The sequence below is a fragment of the Bos indicus genome, chromosome 2, assembly GCF_029378745.1.
Source record: "Bos indicus isolate NIAB-ARS_2022 breed Sahiwal x Tharparkar chromosome 2, NIAB-ARS_B.indTharparkar_mat_pri_1.0, whole genome shotgun sequence".
NCBI classification, from domain to species: Eukaryota; Metazoa; Chordata; class Mammalia; order Artiodactyla; family Bovidae; genus Bos; species Bos indicus.
The window spans coordinates 118,802,627-118,820,201 of NC_091761.1; the positions used below are offsets into that span (position 1 = coordinate 118,802,627).

At 49.0% G+C, this 17,575-nt stretch overlaps 1 protein-coding gene across 4 annotated transcripts; it reads left to right on the forward strand.

Annotated features, from left to right (window-relative positions):
• The first annotated feature begins 3,000 nt into the window (after nucleotides 1-3,000).
• Nucleotides 3,001-12,684, forward strand: C2H2orf72 (chromosome 2 C2orf72 homolog). Of its 4 annotated transcripts, none has more exons than XM_070773856.1 (4): nucleotides 3,001-3,738; nucleotides 7,346-7,459; nucleotides 9,804-9,839; nucleotides 9,988-10,089. In XM_070773856.1, exons 1-3 carry the CDS (start codon nucleotides 3,135-3,137, stop codon nucleotides 9,806-9,808), a joined length of 723 nt encoding a protein of 240 aa, XP_070629957.1. In that variant the 5' UTR covers nucleotides 3,001-3,134; the 3' UTR covers nucleotides 9,809-9,839; nucleotides 9,988-10,089. The 4 variants fall into 4 exon arrangements, with proteins under 4 accessions (XP_070629957.1, XP_070629963.1, XP_070629948.1 ...); XM_070773862.1 differs by having other exon boundaries at nucleotides 3,009-3,738; nucleotides 7,349-7,459; XM_070773847.1 differs by lacking the exon at nucleotides 9,804-9,839 and having other exon boundaries at nucleotides 3,045-3,738; nucleotides 9,988-12,684.
• Nucleotides 12,685-17,575: the final 4,891 nt, after the last annotated feature.

A 17,575-nucleotide genomic window follows, 5' to 3' on the forward strand; every position in this document is an offset into this window, starting at 1 on the left:
AAAGATCAAAATCTAGGTTCCAAGTTCTTTCTCTTTGATACTTTAAAAATATCATTCAACTATTTTCTTAAATCCAGTGTTACTGTTTAGAAATCTGAAGGCAATTGATTTTTGTTCCTTCCTCACCCCTCCGCTACCCTGTTGCCTGGAGCATAGAGGTAATGGCTGGAGCTTTCGCTGCCAGTTTGAATCATGAGGACAAGATGGAGGAATAGTGATCCAGAATGAAACCTGTGTCTTCAAAGACCCAGTAAAACAGAGCTACAACATCAGCCATGAACTATCCATCTTTAAACTTCTACAACAGAGAGAAATAAATGTTCATTGTGTTTATACAGTTATGTGTAGTCCGTGTCATTAGCAGCTAAAATGAATCTGATTTCATGTATTGATTAAATCTGCATTAGCTTATACTTTCCAGAAATCTGATTAATTTTCTCAGTGAGTTCCTGTTCACCAGATATCAGCTATCTTGGCTGGCAGCGGGTAAATATGAAAGGGACTGAAATTTAGGGTTTATCTTGAGCTCCCTCCTAGTGAGCTCAAGGAATATGAGTGGGCATAGGAATGGCCTCTGGCATGACAGTGGGAATTTGGCAACTCCCCATGTGCCACCACGCTCCACCCCCATCAGGGGACTTGTGGGCACATTCTCCCCGCACGACTCTTTTCATGAGCCAGGCCTTGTGGTTGGAATGCCCTGTTCCCGCCAGGGGAAAGAAGGGACTGCTAGGCTGCAGGTCTGCTTGTCTGTACTTCTGCCCTCAGCCTGATGTTACCATCTGGGGCTGTTTTCAGTGCCATGGGAGGCGGGGTGGGGAGAGGCTGGAATTGGGCAATGATCTATGGAGGCCTCTGTGGGGTGAAAAGAACACATCACAAGGCGATCGATCACTCAGCCTATCCCTTTCCAGGGCACCCAGCTCTCATCTGGAAAGGGTTTCTGTGTCTCTCCCACACATGTGGCCTCCCCTGCTGCGGCCGCCAGGAAGGTAGGGTGGGGGAGGGCACATTTCATGGTTTTAGGTTTGTCTCTCGGTCTTCTTCAACCTCCCTCTCGCTTCCATAGCACCTTCAGGTCTGTATTCACGGGAGTGTGCCGACATCTCAGGCACATTACCATCTTGTCAGCCCTGCATTTTTTCATTGTACCAATCACCATCTGAAGCTGATATTTATACATGTATTTGTTTACGGTCTTTCTCTCGAAACCTCCACTAGATCTGCAGCTCCACAAAGGTTGTAATTTCGCCTGTTCACAGCTGTCTTCCCAGCACTGGGCACAGTGCATGGTAGAGATGCTTGATAAATCCAAACTGTTGACTGAATCACTGAGCTGGTGCTGGAGCACAACCTGATTCCAGCGCGGGGATTCCTGCTCCATATCTTGTGCTTTTCCCACCAAAGTCCCTGGATCTCCTGGGCAAAAATGGTGTAGAGAAGCAAGAGCTCATATTAACTAAGACCCCAACAATGATATTGGGTCCTTCCCGAAACACTGGCTGAAATCACTGCTGGATGATCAGACGTAGGGCAGGGCTCCTCTGTCCATGGAATCCTCACGGCTTGAGCTCAAGAAAGCTTTGTTTTAATTGAATAGACACACAAACTCTCCAGGAAGAGGTGTTTCAACATAACTACAGGGGGCAGGAAACAGGGTAACTACAAGAGCAGTTTGGGGGTTATATGGTGGAGGAGAGAATGGAATACTAACGTGTTCTTGGCTTAAAAGGGTCTTTGGTCTATACTGTCTCATAGAGGGCAGGTAAAGAGCCTTGACCAGCGCTGCCCAATGCCCTAGCCACTCATTTCGTGTGGCTATTTACACTTAATTAAAATGAAATAAAATCTAAAATTCAGTTTCTCAATAGCACTAGCCAGGGCTACTGATTTCCAGTGCTCCATAATAGCCACATATGGCTAGTAGCTATTGCACTGGACAGCTGTTGTTTAGTTGCTTAGCACTGTCCGACACTTCTGCAACCCCATGGACTGGAGCCCACCAGGCTCCTCTCTCTACAAGATTGACCAGGCAAGAATACTGGAGTGGGTTGCCATTTCCTCCTCCAGGGGATCTTCCCAACCCAGGGATCGAACCTGCATCTCCGGCATTGCGGGCAGATTCTTTACCGCCGAACCACTTCGGAAGCCATCACTGGACAGTACAGGTAATATATAAAACACTTTCATCATCACAGAATGTTCTGTTGGACAAAGCTGACTTAGACCCTCAGAATGAAAGGGAATTTATTCCTATTGCTGACCTGGCCTACTGACATTCTCTTGTCTTCCAGCCCATCCCCACGTCCCCAACACACACATAGATCAAAACAGCATCCCATCCCCCCAGACTTCCTGCTCCACAGGGAGCAACACTATCTGCCTTTACTTCCAGGGCCCTGCAGGTCATAGGATTTACTGAAACGATGAGCCCTCAATACGTTTTTGTTCAAGGCTGAAGGCCCCCAAAGTGAGTCAAGGACCGAAATAAAGGAAGAGACTCCTGCTTCCCTTCTTTTCTCACCTCTGGTGCCCACACACACACACACCCTCCCCAAATTCCAAAGCGGCAGTCAGGGACAGTCCCACCTCCAAAACTTCTGTCCCCACACCACGAGAATGCCTCAGAAATATCTGCTCCAGGTCTCAGACCAGTCTTGCTTGTGAAGGTACATTTGTTCACATGATAATTTTCTGTCTTACCCCACCTTCGACTCCTGTGCACTTAGCACAAGTGTGAGCTGCTCAGCCGTGTCTGACTCTTTGTGACCCCGTGGACTGTAGCCCACCAGGCTCCTCTGTCCGTGGAATTCTCCAGGCAAGAATCCTGGAGAGGGTGGCCGTTCCCTTCTCCAGTGCACATAGTAGGTGTTCAGTAAATGTTGAATGAACCGCTCAGTTTCCCCTTGTCTGCCACCCGGGGGACCTCGGGAGGCGCCACCCTTAGAGAGCTGGTGGGGAGAAAGCCCCCGCCCAGTTCCCGGCTGAAGCTGGGCAATCCGGCCCGAGGGCCGGGGGTCGGGCAAGGCGCAGCCCTGGAGGCGTGTCCTCCCGGGCCGGGCGCTGCCGCCCCGAGAGGCGGGCAGTTGGCCCGGCAGGGCCGCAGCGGCCGCAGAGGTCGGGCGGCCGCGAGCATGGAGAGGGAGCTGGAGGCGCTGGCCGCCCGGCCCGAGAGCCCGGGCGAGCCGCCCTTCCAGGCGCTGGTGGAGGCGGCGGGCGGCCGCGGGCAGGTGCTGCTGGTGGGCGAGCTATGGGAGCGCGAGCAGAGTCGCGCGCTGCTGTGGGACTTCGCCCGAGCGATGTTCCCGCCCCAACAAGCCGCCGGCAAGCCGGGCGGCGGGGCCGCCGAGGGCGCGGGGCCCGGGGCGCCGAGGGCGCCGAAAAGGCACGCGACCGGGGCGCGCGCCATCCGCTCGCCGCTCGTCTTCGTGCTGTGCCGCGCGTCGTCGCTGGCCGCCCGGGGGCCGCGGCGCCACCTGCGGGAGATGCTGCGGGATGTGCGAGGCCGGCGGCGGGCCGGCGCGGCGCTTGTCGGGGTGCTGGTGGCCGAGGCGGAGCCGGAGGACGCGGTGGCCCCGGAGCTGCGGCTGCTGGAGGCGCTGCTGCGCACTGTGTTCGGCCGCCAGGCGGGAGGCCCAGTGCAGGCGGCAGCCTACCGCCCTGGCCAGCCGGGTTCCAGCCTGGCGGTTCAGGCGGCCGCCTGCAGGGCCCTGCAAGCCGCCGGGCCCTGGCAGCCAGGTGAGGGGGGCGCGAGGCCCGCGGGGCATGGGCGGGCGGCAGCTGGACATCGCACTGGGTGGGAGCTCTTTAGGACAGCGCCCCCCGCCCCCGCCTATTGGTACCCGAGGTAAACTGAGGCCGGGAGAGAGGCGGTGCCTAGCCCTAGACCTCCCAACGAGGGCGGAGCGGGCCCTGGGCAAGGGGCCGAGTCTGTGCCAGGCGGACCCTGAGTGTATGCGAAATACAGGGGCTTAGGAAAGCCAAGCAGAAGGCAGGGGAGGTTGGTAGAGAGAGGGCTGGACGGCGCTGGACAAAGATCTAGAAGTTTCTGGGAGGAGAAGGAGGGCGAGGAGACGGGGAAGCCTTGCGAAACGCCAGTTTAAAGGTGGGAGGAGCACAGGACTGGGACTAGGGTGTTTCTGGTGCTGGGAGCTTCTAGGACGCGCGCTGCTAGGGATGCGGAATGCGCTACGGGTGCGATGGTGAAGCGCCGTGGGGTCAAAGGAACAAGGCAAGGAATAAATGCGGGGCACTTGGAAGTTGGGGGAAAAGGATGTAAGGGACTGAGGCACAGGCTTTCCCAGTCCTTCTTGACTGCCCACCGCAGTATCTGTCTCTCTTCCTCCTAAGGAGAGGGGAGGGGAGTGGGGGTCTTTTCCCAGCCCCGGTGACTGCTGCCATCAGCGAAAGGGTGAGAATCTCCTCCATTCTGGTACACGAGGTCTTACAGAAGCTTTCCAGGGCCCCGAGATTAAAATACGGACGCTAAGTACAACTGGACCTGGCAAAGCTAGGAAGTGCCAGAGCGATCTTTGCACTTCTAGCATCCTTCGCCTACTCCTCTCTCCAGCATCTGCCACCCCCAAGCCTTCCAGCCTCTACCAACCCTTCTTGCTACAGTTTCTTAAGATAGAGGCTGTATTCTGCCTCCCTGGGCATTCGTGTGTTAACCCAGCAACTGGATGATGCCAGACTTAACAGGGGTGGGGATGGGTCTCCTTTTCCAGCAGGAAACCTGGTACCCCTGATGTCACAGGCTTCCCTGCCAACTTGGCCAGCCTAGGTGAAGACCATCCCTTTCAGCTGTAGAGCCTGTCCTAACCTCTCCCACCCCTTCCCACATCTGTTCTGTTGAGTCTGTGAGAAAGCCAGCTAAATTTGAAACACAGTGTCTAGCATCCAGAAAGACATAATATCCCGAGGTGGATTGTCATTCAGATTGTTGCTGCCAGCACCTTTGCTGACCTGGCCCCATGGGGAAAATTTTCTGTTCCTTAGTGAGTTTGTGCCTAGAAAATTATCTGAGCCCTTAGTTTCTTAGCTATCTACTATTCCCAGGGAACAACTTTTTAATTCCCCAGAGCCAAGCTTGCTCTGGCCTCTACTTTTTTTTTTAACATTGCAATTGCATGAAAAGCGTTTTCTTCCATCCTCCTTTTCCTCTCACCATTCAGAAGTGGACTTCTCCTCCAGAAAGCCTTCCCTGACCCACTCCCCATCACAAATCAAACCCCAGGACCCGCTTCTGCTCTCCAAGCTCTTACCATGGTGGTTTCGTCACTTTCCCGTGTGAATCACCACTGTATTCCCATTTCCCGACACCCTGCTCAGCACACAGAATCCTTGCCTCCTTTTAAACAGGAACACTTAAAATCTTTTAAAAGTTTGTGAGGGAATCATTCTCTATTGGATTAAAGTCAATTATACTTTCATCAAAAAGTATTGAACATGAAACCTTTCATTAATGACTGAAGGTCATGGGTGTAATTATAACTCATTGTCCAGAAATTCCTTTCAGGTTTTTGTGGTAGGCTATGCCGTGGATTCATGCTGCTAAGGTTTTGCTAGTGATAGCAAAGTTTTCCAGTCTCTTCCCTCACTGTCTGGTGGCTATTCTTAGACTTTTAGGCTACCTGCCTCTTGCTAGTGGTTGTTTACTCGGTGTATGCTTAATACAGCTGTCTTTTGGTTGCAAAACTAAGGACCCACTCTTATTAAATTGGGTACAAATTAAGAGTAAATGGGCCCCACATAAAGAATCATAAATAAGGATTTTCTGTGTTTTGGCTCTCTGGAGTCCTTTTTTAAAACTTTGTTCCAGTTGACCTGATTGCAGATGGCTAGGGATCCCCAGATAACTGAGGTGATACTATAATAAGGAAACTCGAATCAACATGTAATTATTTTGTGTATGATTATCAAAAATGATTAATTCTATTCCTATTAAGAAATAGTTTGATGGCTTTTTCAAGAATAGTTGAATGGCCATCATTAAAAAATACAAATAATAAATGTTGAAGAGGGTTTGAAGAAATGGGAACTGCTCGCTACACGGTTCGTAGGAATGTAAAGTGGAGCAGCCACGATGGAAAACAGCATGGAGGTTCCTCAAAAAACTAAAAATAGAGTCTCCACGCGATCCGGCAGTCCCACTCCTGGTCATATATCCAAGGGAAGCCATAATTCAAAAAGGTACACCACCCCTACGTTCACAGCAGCACTGTTTACAATAGCCAAATGTGGGAACAACCTGAGTGTCCATTGACAGATGGAGAGACAAAGAAGATGAGATACATACACAATGAAATGTTACTCAGCGTAACAAAGAATAAAATAATGACATTTATATATATATATATATAATGAAATATTACTCAGCCATAACAAAGAATGAAATAATGCCATTATATATATACAATGAAATATGACTCAGCCATAACAAAGTATGAAATAATGTCATTATATATATAATGAAATATTACTCAGCCATAACAAAGTATGAAATAATGTCATTTTATATATATATATAATGAAATATTACTCAGCCATAAAGAAGAATGAAATAATGTCATTCTCAGCAACATGGATAGACTTAGAGATTATCTTACTGAGCGAATGAAGAAAGTCAGAAATATCATATGATATCACTTATATGTGGAATTTAAAATATGACACAAAAGAGCATATCTATGAAACAAACAGACTCACAGACAGAGAGCAGACTTCTGTTTGCCAAGGAGGAAGGGTCATGCAGAAGGAAAGGATTGAGAGCTTGGGGTTAAAATTATTATGTATAGGAGGGACACACAGCAAAGTCCTACTGTATAGCACTGGGAGCTATATTCAATATCCTTTGATAAACAGAAATGGAAAAGAATATATTTTTTAAATGTATAACTGAGTCACTTTGTGGCACAGCATAAATTAGCACAACACTGTAAATCAACTATACTTCAATAAAATTTTAAAAACTTGTTTGAACTAAAAAATCGAGGGAGGAGGTTTATGGGTCCTTGAATTTTTTCTTTTGTGCTATATAATTATAATTAACTTCACATCGTTTTGGTTACTGTTGTTTCTCCAATATGGTACCTACATAGGGTTTCTGTGAAAATGAAATGAAGTAATATCAATATATATAAAAACAACTGGGTTTTTAAAGTTAAGTTTGAAAACCCTACCCCCTTTTGCAAATTAGAATCTTTTTTTTTCTTTTCTTTTTTTTTTTAGTTAGTTGAAACTAGGGCAGTTGACAGCTGAAACTTTGGTTGCTGAACTGAAAATTCTCTCAGTTGCATCAGGAATCATCTGACCCATGGCCTCTGAGACTTTGTGTTCTTTCTAGCAGAAGGAGCCTGGGAGAGACCAGGCCTTCCAGCACTGCTGGCGTGCTTTTCCTGGGGTCCCTGGAGCCGGGGGAAGAACCCAGATACCAGCTCCCGCAGTGGTCCAGCTCAGGGTGAGTGTGTCGCCTTCTTGGACTCCTGGACCCTGAGGCGGGGGCGGGGGGGGGGGGGGTGGGGGGGTTGGGGTTACAGTCAGGTGCACACAGGGACAGGAGGGATGGAGTGGACCAACATCCAGGAAGGCGGGGAGTAGCAGGGTGGGGTGGGGTGGGGGCTCTAGCCCCAGAAGTCTCCGCCTAAGGAAGGCCGTGTGGGCGGGGCCGTAAGGCAGATGTCAGACTTGCCTGGTGGGGCACCTGGAGCCAAAAGCATTGTTCCCTGCCTTGCCCCACCCCCGCACCCCTGCCCACCCCCCCAAGGATCTTGGGAGGTTCCCCAGAACAAGTGACTTTTGAGCTAAGGGTTGGGGGATTTTCTTAGACGGAAATGGGAAAGCTTTGGAGAGGGAGCACTATGAACCAAGGCTTGACAGCATGATGTCAAGCTCAGAAAAGGGACCCCTGCCCAGAGGGCCGGGGTGTGAGACGCATAAGAGGACTGGTGAGGGCCAAGGCTGAAGAAGAGAGTCAGAACCAAATCAGGGCCCTGGGCCCAGGTCTCTCAGGAATAGGGAGCCACTGGCGACTTCTGAGCAAAGGCGTGCAGATTAGGATGTTAAAGAGGGGGCTGGACTGCAGGAGCAGGGAGAGACCAGAGGCAGAGCCCAGCTAAGAGGGAACTGCACCCTGCTGGGGCGCTGGGGTCCCTGCCTCCGCAGGCTGTCACCCCAAGAGGCCCTGAAATTGCCTCCTCTCCCAGGCTCTCTCACTCATGGCGGCTGCTCCTTCCATCAGCAAGAGAATCTCCAGCCTCGTGTAACATAATGTAATCACAGGAGGGACAACCCGTCACCTTTGGCACAAACCGAAATCAGTGGCCTGACTATCTCATCATATTCACAGGTCCCACCCGCACACAAAGGAGGGGATTATGCAGCATAAGTGCCCCAAGGAGTGGGAAACTTGCTGTCTCAGAATTCTGCCCACACAACTGAAAGCTTAAAAAATACAAAAGGAGAAACACAAATATTAAAAATCATTCGTTTAGTTCCCTCACTCAAAGGTAACCATAATTTGGATAGACTACTCTGTCTCCCTAGCTACCTATTTATAGCACCTTGTACTATTTACATTTTAATAAATTCACTTCTATATAATAGATAAATCATCTGCAAAATGCATCACATATTTAAAATATTTAATTACAGAAATGTTGACTTCAATCTCTGCATCATCATTTTGGATGTATCTGGAAACTAAAGGGAAAGAAAGTGAAGGAATCATAAACAACTTTATGTAGATCTTGGATCACTTCCCTCTGTAGCATAGAACAGATTGTTTAGTCTCATGTAGAAGTGAATACATTAAGATGCAAATTGCATGTACAGACCATATGTATACGTTTATAATGCAGATCATAAATAGTAGATTATACATACATACATATACTGTTTTAGAGTCTGCTTTCTTCATCAATAGCATAGTGTGACTGTGCAGTATTCCACAGCAACAATTACACATCAGCATCTTTCATCTTCTTTTTTCTTTGAGATAATTGTAGATTCACACACAGTTGGAAGAGACCATGTAAAGAGTTTCTATGTACATCTTGCCCAGTTTCCCCCCATGGTAACTTCTTGCAAAACTATAGGATAATATCGACAACCTGGATATGGACACTGAAACAATCCACAGGCCTTATTCATACACAAATGCAAGTAGAATTAGATATCCCTAATTCTACTTGCGTTTGTGCATGTGTTTAGTCTTAGGGAATTTGATACATCATTTTTAATGCCTGAATCCCATCATATGACTGAGTAAGCGATAGTTTACTCAGCCAATCCCTTTGTCAGACCTCATATCAATTAGGGTGCTCTCAGCTCCGGGTGAAGAAACCATGATGCAAACCAGTATCAACAGCCAAGGAATTCATTATTTCACCTAAAAGACAGTCTAGAGATGGAATCAGCTTCAGGGCTCATTGATTCAGGGGCCCAGCGACCCCATCAAGGACTCAGGCTCTTTCCTTCTCTCTGCCGGGCTGTCCGTGCCGTTTCATCGGTAGGCTGGTAGCAAGATGGCTGGAGCAGTTCCACTGCTGCTGGTGCTATGCTGCTGCTATATCGCTTTAGTCGTGTCCGACTCTTTGCAACCCCATGGACTGTAACCTGCCAGGCTCCTCTCTCTTTGGGATTCTCCAGGCTAGAATACTGGAATGGGTTGCCGTGCCCTCCTCCAGGGGATCTTCCTGACCTAGGGATTGAGCTCAGTCTCCTGTCTCCTGCCCTGCAGGCAGATTCTTGACCGCTGAGCCACCACCACTGGGAATTCTAATTATTCCTAATTATTTCCTTAGGATAAAATCCTAGAAGTGGAATTGCTGGGTCAAAGGGTATGTACCTTTTTAAGGTTTTCACTATGCATTTTGTTGGGTTTTTAAAGTAGATAGTTACTGGGGCCGACTTCTTCGCTTTCATTCCCAGCATACCCACTCAGAAACTTTGTCCTCTGACTGGGTGATTCCTTCTCTTATGTTCCAGGTGACCTCCGGGACTCTGAGGAGGAGCTGGTACTGACGGCTGTATATCCCAATGGAGATTGCGAGGATCCCGGAGAGGGGTCAGAACCCTGTGACAGAATTGCCTCTGCTCCCACTGAGCCCGCCGGAGACTTGAGATGAAGGCTGGACCCCTGGCTGCCCCAGCTCTAACCTGCAGACTTGGAGCTGGCTCTTCTCACTGAGTTCCCCCTGCCTCCGTGTTGACCTTGGGATGATGGTAACTACAAGGTCCCACCTGCCGGGGGCTGTTGCATTGACATGTTACCAGCCAGGCAGTGAGACTTACGAAGCTAAGTAGGGCCTAGGAAAATGTATCCTCTGGGAACCTGCACCCCACCTTGCATCTGCTCATTCTCTGGTCACAGTGGGGTTATTATTTCTCTTTGTGCCTCGGTTTCTCTATGCCATTGAAACAGACAGCTATGGGCTTTGAGGTCCTGTGGTGCTGTGGCATCCTGTCGTTGTTTGCATGAGCATCCATCATTTCAAGAGCAGCTGGACCAGAAATCATCAGATCTGAGAGAGGAGCCCTGGACCTGTCACTCAACCTTTGGGGCTTCTAGTTTTCAAACACGTAGGAGTGCTACCAGCCCAGTGGCTCTCAACCAGGGGCCAGGCTACTGCTCCAGGCAGCATTGGAAACTGTGTTGTGTGTGTGTATTGGGAGAGTCACTGTGACTGTGGGGCACCCCTGGAATTTAGTGGGCACCTCATAATGTACAGGACAATCTCCAATGGTGCAAAATTGTTCCATTAAAAAATGCCAGTTGTGGCAACTTTGAGAAACGATGGGTGAGACTGTCTCCTCCCAGTCAAATTCTAGGAAGAGTCCCCAGAGCAGAGAGAATTGGATTTCCTGGGGCTTTGGCTCCCAGAGCAAGCCAGAATAAAGATGCACTGCCATCCTGGGGGCCTCTGGGGCCAGAGCGAAGATGGCCCATGATGCAGCCCCAGAGTATAAGTAGTTTTGCGCATCTTTATTCTCCACGTTGACATTGACTTTCTGTGCCAAGTTCTTTGAGAATAAAGATGCTGGGAACTGACCATGTCACCAAACAGAAGGAAAGTTAGGGGTAGGAATTACAAGAGCATAGGATTTGTTTTGGATCTCAGATCTGGTCCTAACACAAGATCAAAGCTGATGAAGCCCAGAGGTACCAAGTTCCAGAATCCTTTTTGCTCTGCTTATGAGTCCATCGGAGTCAATGATGTTCCTTTAAAAGTCAGGAAGACCATCTGTGTTTACTCAGAGAGAAAACTCTGTATTACCTCCCTTGTCCTTCTCACCTGCCCCTGGAGAAATCCAGTCTTTAGAATGGCAAGGAGAGCTCTGATTTTCCCAAGTAGAAAGCACTATCTGTGGGAAGCAGCTAAATGCATTCATCCATGCATGATTCACTCAGCAGACATGCAGCTGTGACTGCTATTTGCCCAGCACTCTACAAGATGCTACATAACTTGTGTTAGTTATTTCAGCTCTTGCTATGATGGCAACCAAACATGGAATGGGAAACCTTCTGCTGCCCAGGAGCTCTTTGATGTTAAGGAGGAGCGCTTTCTGCTCCAGGCCTCCTGTTTATTCTAACAGGGAGCCTAATCCATATTCGACTTCCCAGGTGACACTAGCGGTAAAGACTCTGCCTGCCAATGCAGAAGAGGCAGGTGCTATCCCTGGGTCAGGAAGATGCCCTGGAGGAGGACACGGCAACCCACTCCAGTATTCTTGCCTGGAAAAAGTCCATGAACAGAGGAGGCTGGCAGGGTACAGCCAGAGGGTCAAAAAGAGTTGGACACGACTGCATGACTGAGCACACACACAGTCCTTATCAATGTGAGGGCAGGTAGGATGACAGGAAGGACTTCCCCATACACAAGGATGGATCAGTGAACTGCTGGTTTTGTTTTAAAACAAGGGGCCCCATTCCTTCAACCGTGGCCACCTCCTGGGAAGAGAGGAAGCGGGAGAGCAGCCCATGTCCCCCTGTCACCCACGTCCTCCAGCCAGGCAAGCTGTTTGCCTGCACCGCCACTGCAAGCTGGATCCAGAGTTGCAGGCAGACCAATTTCTGCATCAGTATTATCTCGACTGAAGGCTAGGACTGCAGAGGGCTCTGCGGTATTTAGTGGGGCCCAGAATGGTGTGTCTCAGTTAATCCAGAGGGAGTTCAGACCAGTGCAGTCAGCAGAGATGCTGAGACTGCGGCCACTTTTATTGGTGCACTTGTGCAACAACAGGAGTGGCTGGTTCCAGTGCTGGTATTGGAACAGTCTTCGGCAGCCTCATCATTGATTATGCCAGAAACCCTTTTCTGAAGCAGCAACTATTCTCATAAGCTATCCTGGAATTTTTTTTTTTTTTTTTTTGCCAAACCACATGGCATGTGGGATCTTAGTTTCCAGACCAGGGATCGAACCCACACCCCCTGCACTGCAAGGCGGAAACTTTACCACTGGACTGCCAGGGAAGTCCCTGATGATTGCTTTCTTGAATTTTGTTTGCCATGTAACAGAAATTACTGCTTGAAATGTTGGCATTCATATTAAGTATGGATGTAATTCTGTGTATCTAACTGTGACTCTGAAAACTGTAGTACTGGTGTCAGGGAAATGTACATTATTTCCAAAGTCATTTCGTTAACGATAAAAACTTTAAAAAATAAAAAGGAATTAAATAAAATGGGAAGGCTGGTAATTTTGAAGCTGCTATATATTTCTATTTCTCTGTTAACCTCTTTGTAATAATTTGATTGAAGTTTTTTTAATCTAGTGGGGGAGGTGGGAGCTTTATTTAAGTTAGGAAATTGTCTAAGGCAGAAGTCACACGACAGCAGCCTCTGCTGTGTTTAAAAATCTTTTGTAGGGATTTCCCTGGCAGTCTAGTGGTTAAGAATCCACCTTCTAATGTAGGGGATGTGGGTTCAATCCAAAGTAAGATGGCAGCTGAGCCCACGCACTGCAAAAAAGAGTCTGCCACTACTGAGACCCGCAAGTAAGTCTGCAAGCCTCTGGTGTGAAGGGTGGTTTGGTGATGTTCAGTCGCTTCAGTCATGTCCGACCCTCTGCAACCCCATGGACCGTAGCCCACCAGGCTCCTCTGTCCATGAGATTTCCCAGGCAAGAATACTGGAGTGGATACCATTCCCTTCTCCAGGAGATCTTCCAGACCCAGGGATCGAACCCAGGTCTCCTCCATCTTCTGCATTGTAGGTGGATTCTTTACCGCTGAGCCACTGGGGAAGCCCAAAGGGTGGTTTACACATGATTTTTTCATTACCTTCAGTATTTGCTGTGAATAGTTGAAGAGAGCAGGTCTTTCTTTACTGAGCTTTGGGTTCTGCCTCCCAAATGTTAAATGGGACTGAGACCCACCTTTGCTTCCTTCGGGCAGGGTCTGCTCCTCTCCCCACCCCACAGTTCCTGCTTGGAAGCCCTGGCCTGCCTTCTCTGCCATCTCGAGAAATTGCTAAGACAAGCCCCATCCTTTCAGGAAGTATGGTTGCTGTCTTCTAGCAGACAGTAGAGTTGGGTACCAGAGGGATGCCCTTGATGGTGAGTCTCTTCGCAAGGTACAAAGGTTGGGGTGGGCCTTTCTGAGGGGGCAATTAGAACAATGCTACCAGGAGCCATCAGCAAGGGGCCTCCGGTCAGGTCCCAGTGTGGACTCTTGGGGGCTAATCTTTCTAATATGGCCGTGGTTCTGACTTGAATCAAGAATTCCTAATAGCTAATAAAATCAGACCTCATTGCTGTCTAATCAAAAACAAAATGGATCTTCCCCTTTATTCTCATAAAATGTTTCTTGAAGGGACCTTTGAGAGCAGGGCATCAGGGTGAATGGCAGGGCCTCTGGAATCATCTGGTCTGAAAATCCCCCAGTCCTGGCCAGGGTGACATGTCCGCAACCACATTTGCTGGGATTGGAAAACCGGCAGCTGGAAAGTATCAGTAAACATTTAAAAGAGACTGCCTTTTCTTTAAAAGATAGCATTTAACTTGGTACTTATTAGGGTGTGTGTCTGCACACGCGGATGTTTAACAAGCCAAGACAGCCTAACGGAGTCTCAGAGAACCCTTTATACTATGTGCGTCACGGTTTCCTCTCAAAGCCTTTGTCTACAAGAGGACTCTGCACAGGGGTCCCTTGGTGATCAAACCACAGGCTTAAGGCAAAGTTGCAAAGGGGCCAGGGGCTGAGGCCCCCAAACCTGTGGTCTAAACAAGCCCCTCTCAGCCGGGACAGACCACCTAGGACCCCACGTGCCTGGAGAAGGTTGATGGTGGCCACGTTAACCTGAAAGCCATCCATGCTGTAGCAGATCCCCGCTGCAGGGCTATTCCTGTGGTCAGGAGGCTGCACTTTGTCCTGTTTGGGAGGCAAACACAGCCCACACAGCGGAGGAAGCCAGTTGTTTAGGAGGAAGCCGCTTATTTTGTACTCGAGGCCTGTATAACCCCCTCGTGACATGGTTTTATGTGTAAGTGGCTCAAGGATTGGGACAGAAGTGGAAGCTGCCCTGGGCAGCCTGCCACATTATTACATGTGGAAAGTTCAGGGGGAAACAGGGTACAAGGCAGGAGTGACGCCCAGAATCCCACATGTATCCCTGAAGCCTTTGGTCCCTGGGCCGGAACCCTCTGGTTGCCTTCAATTTGGGGCTGCCTAATTGGAGCAGGGGCTTCCCTAGTGGCTCTGTGGTAAAGAATTCGCCTGCATTGCAGGAGACATGGGTTTGACCCCTGGGTTGGGAGGAGCCCCTGGAGAAGGGTGTGGCTACCCACTCCAGTATTCTTGCCTGGAGAATTCCATGGACAGAGGAGCTGGTGGGCTACAGTCATGGGGTGGCAAAGAGTCAGACACGACTGACCTACTAACACACATATACAATATGGAGCAGAGGCAGAGACCAAGCCACGCTGTGGTTCACAGAGATCTTGGAATTCGACTCCGAGGGACCATGGGATGTGACTGGCTGGGCGCTGAGGCTGTCGTGGGACCAGGGCTTTGACAAGAGCGTGAATCTTGTCTGGCTTCCTCCCTGAGCTGCCCAGTCTCAGCCAGGCCTCCTGCTGCAAGTGCAGACCAGTGCATTTCCAAGACAGAAATTCAGATTTTAAGTCTTAAATCATGCTTGTGACTGTCCTGCTCTGCATTTATTTGGAGTAATTAGGTGCTGTGCTTAGTCCTTGTGACCAAGCCCTCATAAAGAGTCCCAGTGGCAGAAACCGGGCCTTTGTCTTGTCACAGGAGTTCTTTCTCTTCCTCACTGGTTGACAAGGTCTTCGCAGAGCAGGGTGTGGCCTCAGATCACTACCCCAACACCAGAAGGCCTCCAGCCTGACCACCCTGACCCTCCCCCGTCCGGGGCACTGTGCTCTCCAGAACTCCTAGCTGCCATGGCGGTCACTCCCAGCCCCTTAACCCCAGAGAGAGGTGGGTATTGTGTTCAACTTTTGCCCCTGGTCTGGTCTGGCCCTGCCTGTGCCATCACCAAGGAGCAGCCACGACTATGAAGTAAGGCAAGGGGCCTGGCCCGAATCCAAGGGCAGAGGGACTGCGGCCTTTGGGTGAGTCTAGACCAGCTCGTCTCAGGAGAACCTACAGGCACACCTATAGCTTTAGCTTTTCTAGTAGCCATATTGTAAAAAAGATCAAAAGAAACAGGGGAAATCATTTTAACAACATTTTATTTAGCTCAGTATGTCCAAAATAGTATCATTCCAACCGCATTTTTAATACATTTTAATGAGACATTTTGCGTCTTTGAAATCCCAGTGAGAATTTTACACTTCAGATAAGTTTTATTCATAACACTTACTCTATATTTAGATTTTATTAAATTTACAGTTGCAAAAATAGATTTACATCTTCAGATTGTTCCACATACACTTACAAATTGTCCAGTGACTGAATTGGGTGTCCGTTTTTAAATTTCAATGGAAAAAAATTGTAATTTAATTTAAAATCAGTTCCTGGGTTGCACAAGCCACATTTCAAGCGGCCACCTGGGGCTAGTAGCCCTCGGATAGAACAGCCAGAGTGCAGGAGACCTCTCCTGAGGGCACATTGTGACTCCTCCCACCCCTGGCCACTAGCCCAGAGCTGGCTCGTCATCTTAGACCTTTCACTCTCTCAGCCACCCTAGCCCCTACTCCGGACCCTATACCCACCATGCCCTCTCCCTACACCCTTCCCCCACCCCACGAGGGGACAGTGGCTTCCAGCATCAGCTCGTCCATGGCAGACTTCCAGTTTCCCAAGATAGGCATTGCCTTCCTGGTCACTGTCCTTCGAGGAAAGAGACCCTAACATCTTCAATGGCTTCCAGGGTTCTCTCATGCTTTAGTCCATCCAGGCCAATTCCAGCCCCAGCCGGGCATTTCCCTCCAACGGAGCACCTACCCCCTGGAGGCCCAAGTCCCCATCTGCATTTCCCGTTTCTGCTCCACGAATAAGTGCTTTCAGTCAAAAAGCATGTGGCCTGCAGGCTATACGTGAAGCAACCAGTAGCCACGTGACCAGTTTTACTGCCCGCTGTCCTCTGCCAAGCCCTTGATGACAGCACCTCCCGGCACGAGCCCGGCTGCCACGTAGGTGGACCCACCCTCTATACAGCAGATCTACTGTGCAACAGGGATCTGATCCCTGGTGTCCTGGAACCGACAGCGGCCCTTTGCACCTTATCACTCGGCAGCTTAGGAAGCAATCCCTGGCAGTCAGTGATTAAAGACACATGGCTGGAAAAGAGGGAGAAAGGAGAAAGGAAGAAAGAGAGAGGAAGGGAAAGAGAAAGACAGAGACAGGGACACAGAAAGAGACAGAGAGGCAGAGCCAGGCAAAGGGCACGTGCACGGAGGTCTTCTGAAAATTTGCCTGTGTTTGCTGAGCTCATCACCTCTGTGGAGATCAAGATCACTCCCATGAAAAGTGGGTCTGACATGTACTCCAGTGTTCATCGCAGCACTGTTTACAATAGCCAGGACATGGAAGCAACCTAGATGTCCACTGGCAGACGAATGGATAAGGAAGCTGTGGTACATATACACAATAGAATGTTACTCAGCCATTAAAAAGTATGCATTTGAATCAGTTCTAATGAGGTGGATGAAACTGGAGCCTATTATGCAGAGCAAAGTAAGTCAGAAAGAAAAACACCAATACAGTATATTAACAATATATATGGAATTTAGAAAGATGGTAACAATGACCCTATATGCGAGACAGCAGAAGAGACACAGATGTAAAGAACAGACTTTTGGACTCTGTGGGAGAAGGCGAGGGTGGGATGATTTGAAAGAATAGCACTGAAACATGTATATTACCATATGTGAAATAGACTGTCAGTCCAGGTTCGATGCATGAGACAGGGTGCTCAGGGCTGGTGCACTGGGATGACCCTGAGGGATGGGATGGGAGCGAGGTGGGAGGGGGGTTCAGGATGGGGAACGTATGTACACCCGTGGCTGATTCATGTCAATGTATGGCAAAAACCACCACAATACTGTAAAGTAATTAGCCTCCAATTAAAATAAATAAATTTTTAAAAAAGAAAAGTGGATCTGCCACCCTC

Bases quoted from the DNA above. Each gene is read 5' to 3' on its own strand.
- C2H2orf72 (XM_070773847.1), top strand. From the start codon at position 3,135: ATGGAGAGGGAGCTGGAGGCGCTGGCCGCCCGGCCCGAGAGCCCGGGC. The intron at 3,739-7,345 runs GTGAGGGGGGCG...TGTTCTTTCTAG, and splicing joins CGCCGGGCCCTGGCAGCCAG to CAGAAGGAGCCTGGGAGAGA. The intron at 7,460-9,987 runs GTGAGTGTGTCG...CTTATGTTCCAG, and splicing joins CCGCAGTGGTCCAGCTCAGG to GTGACCTCCGGGACTCTGAG.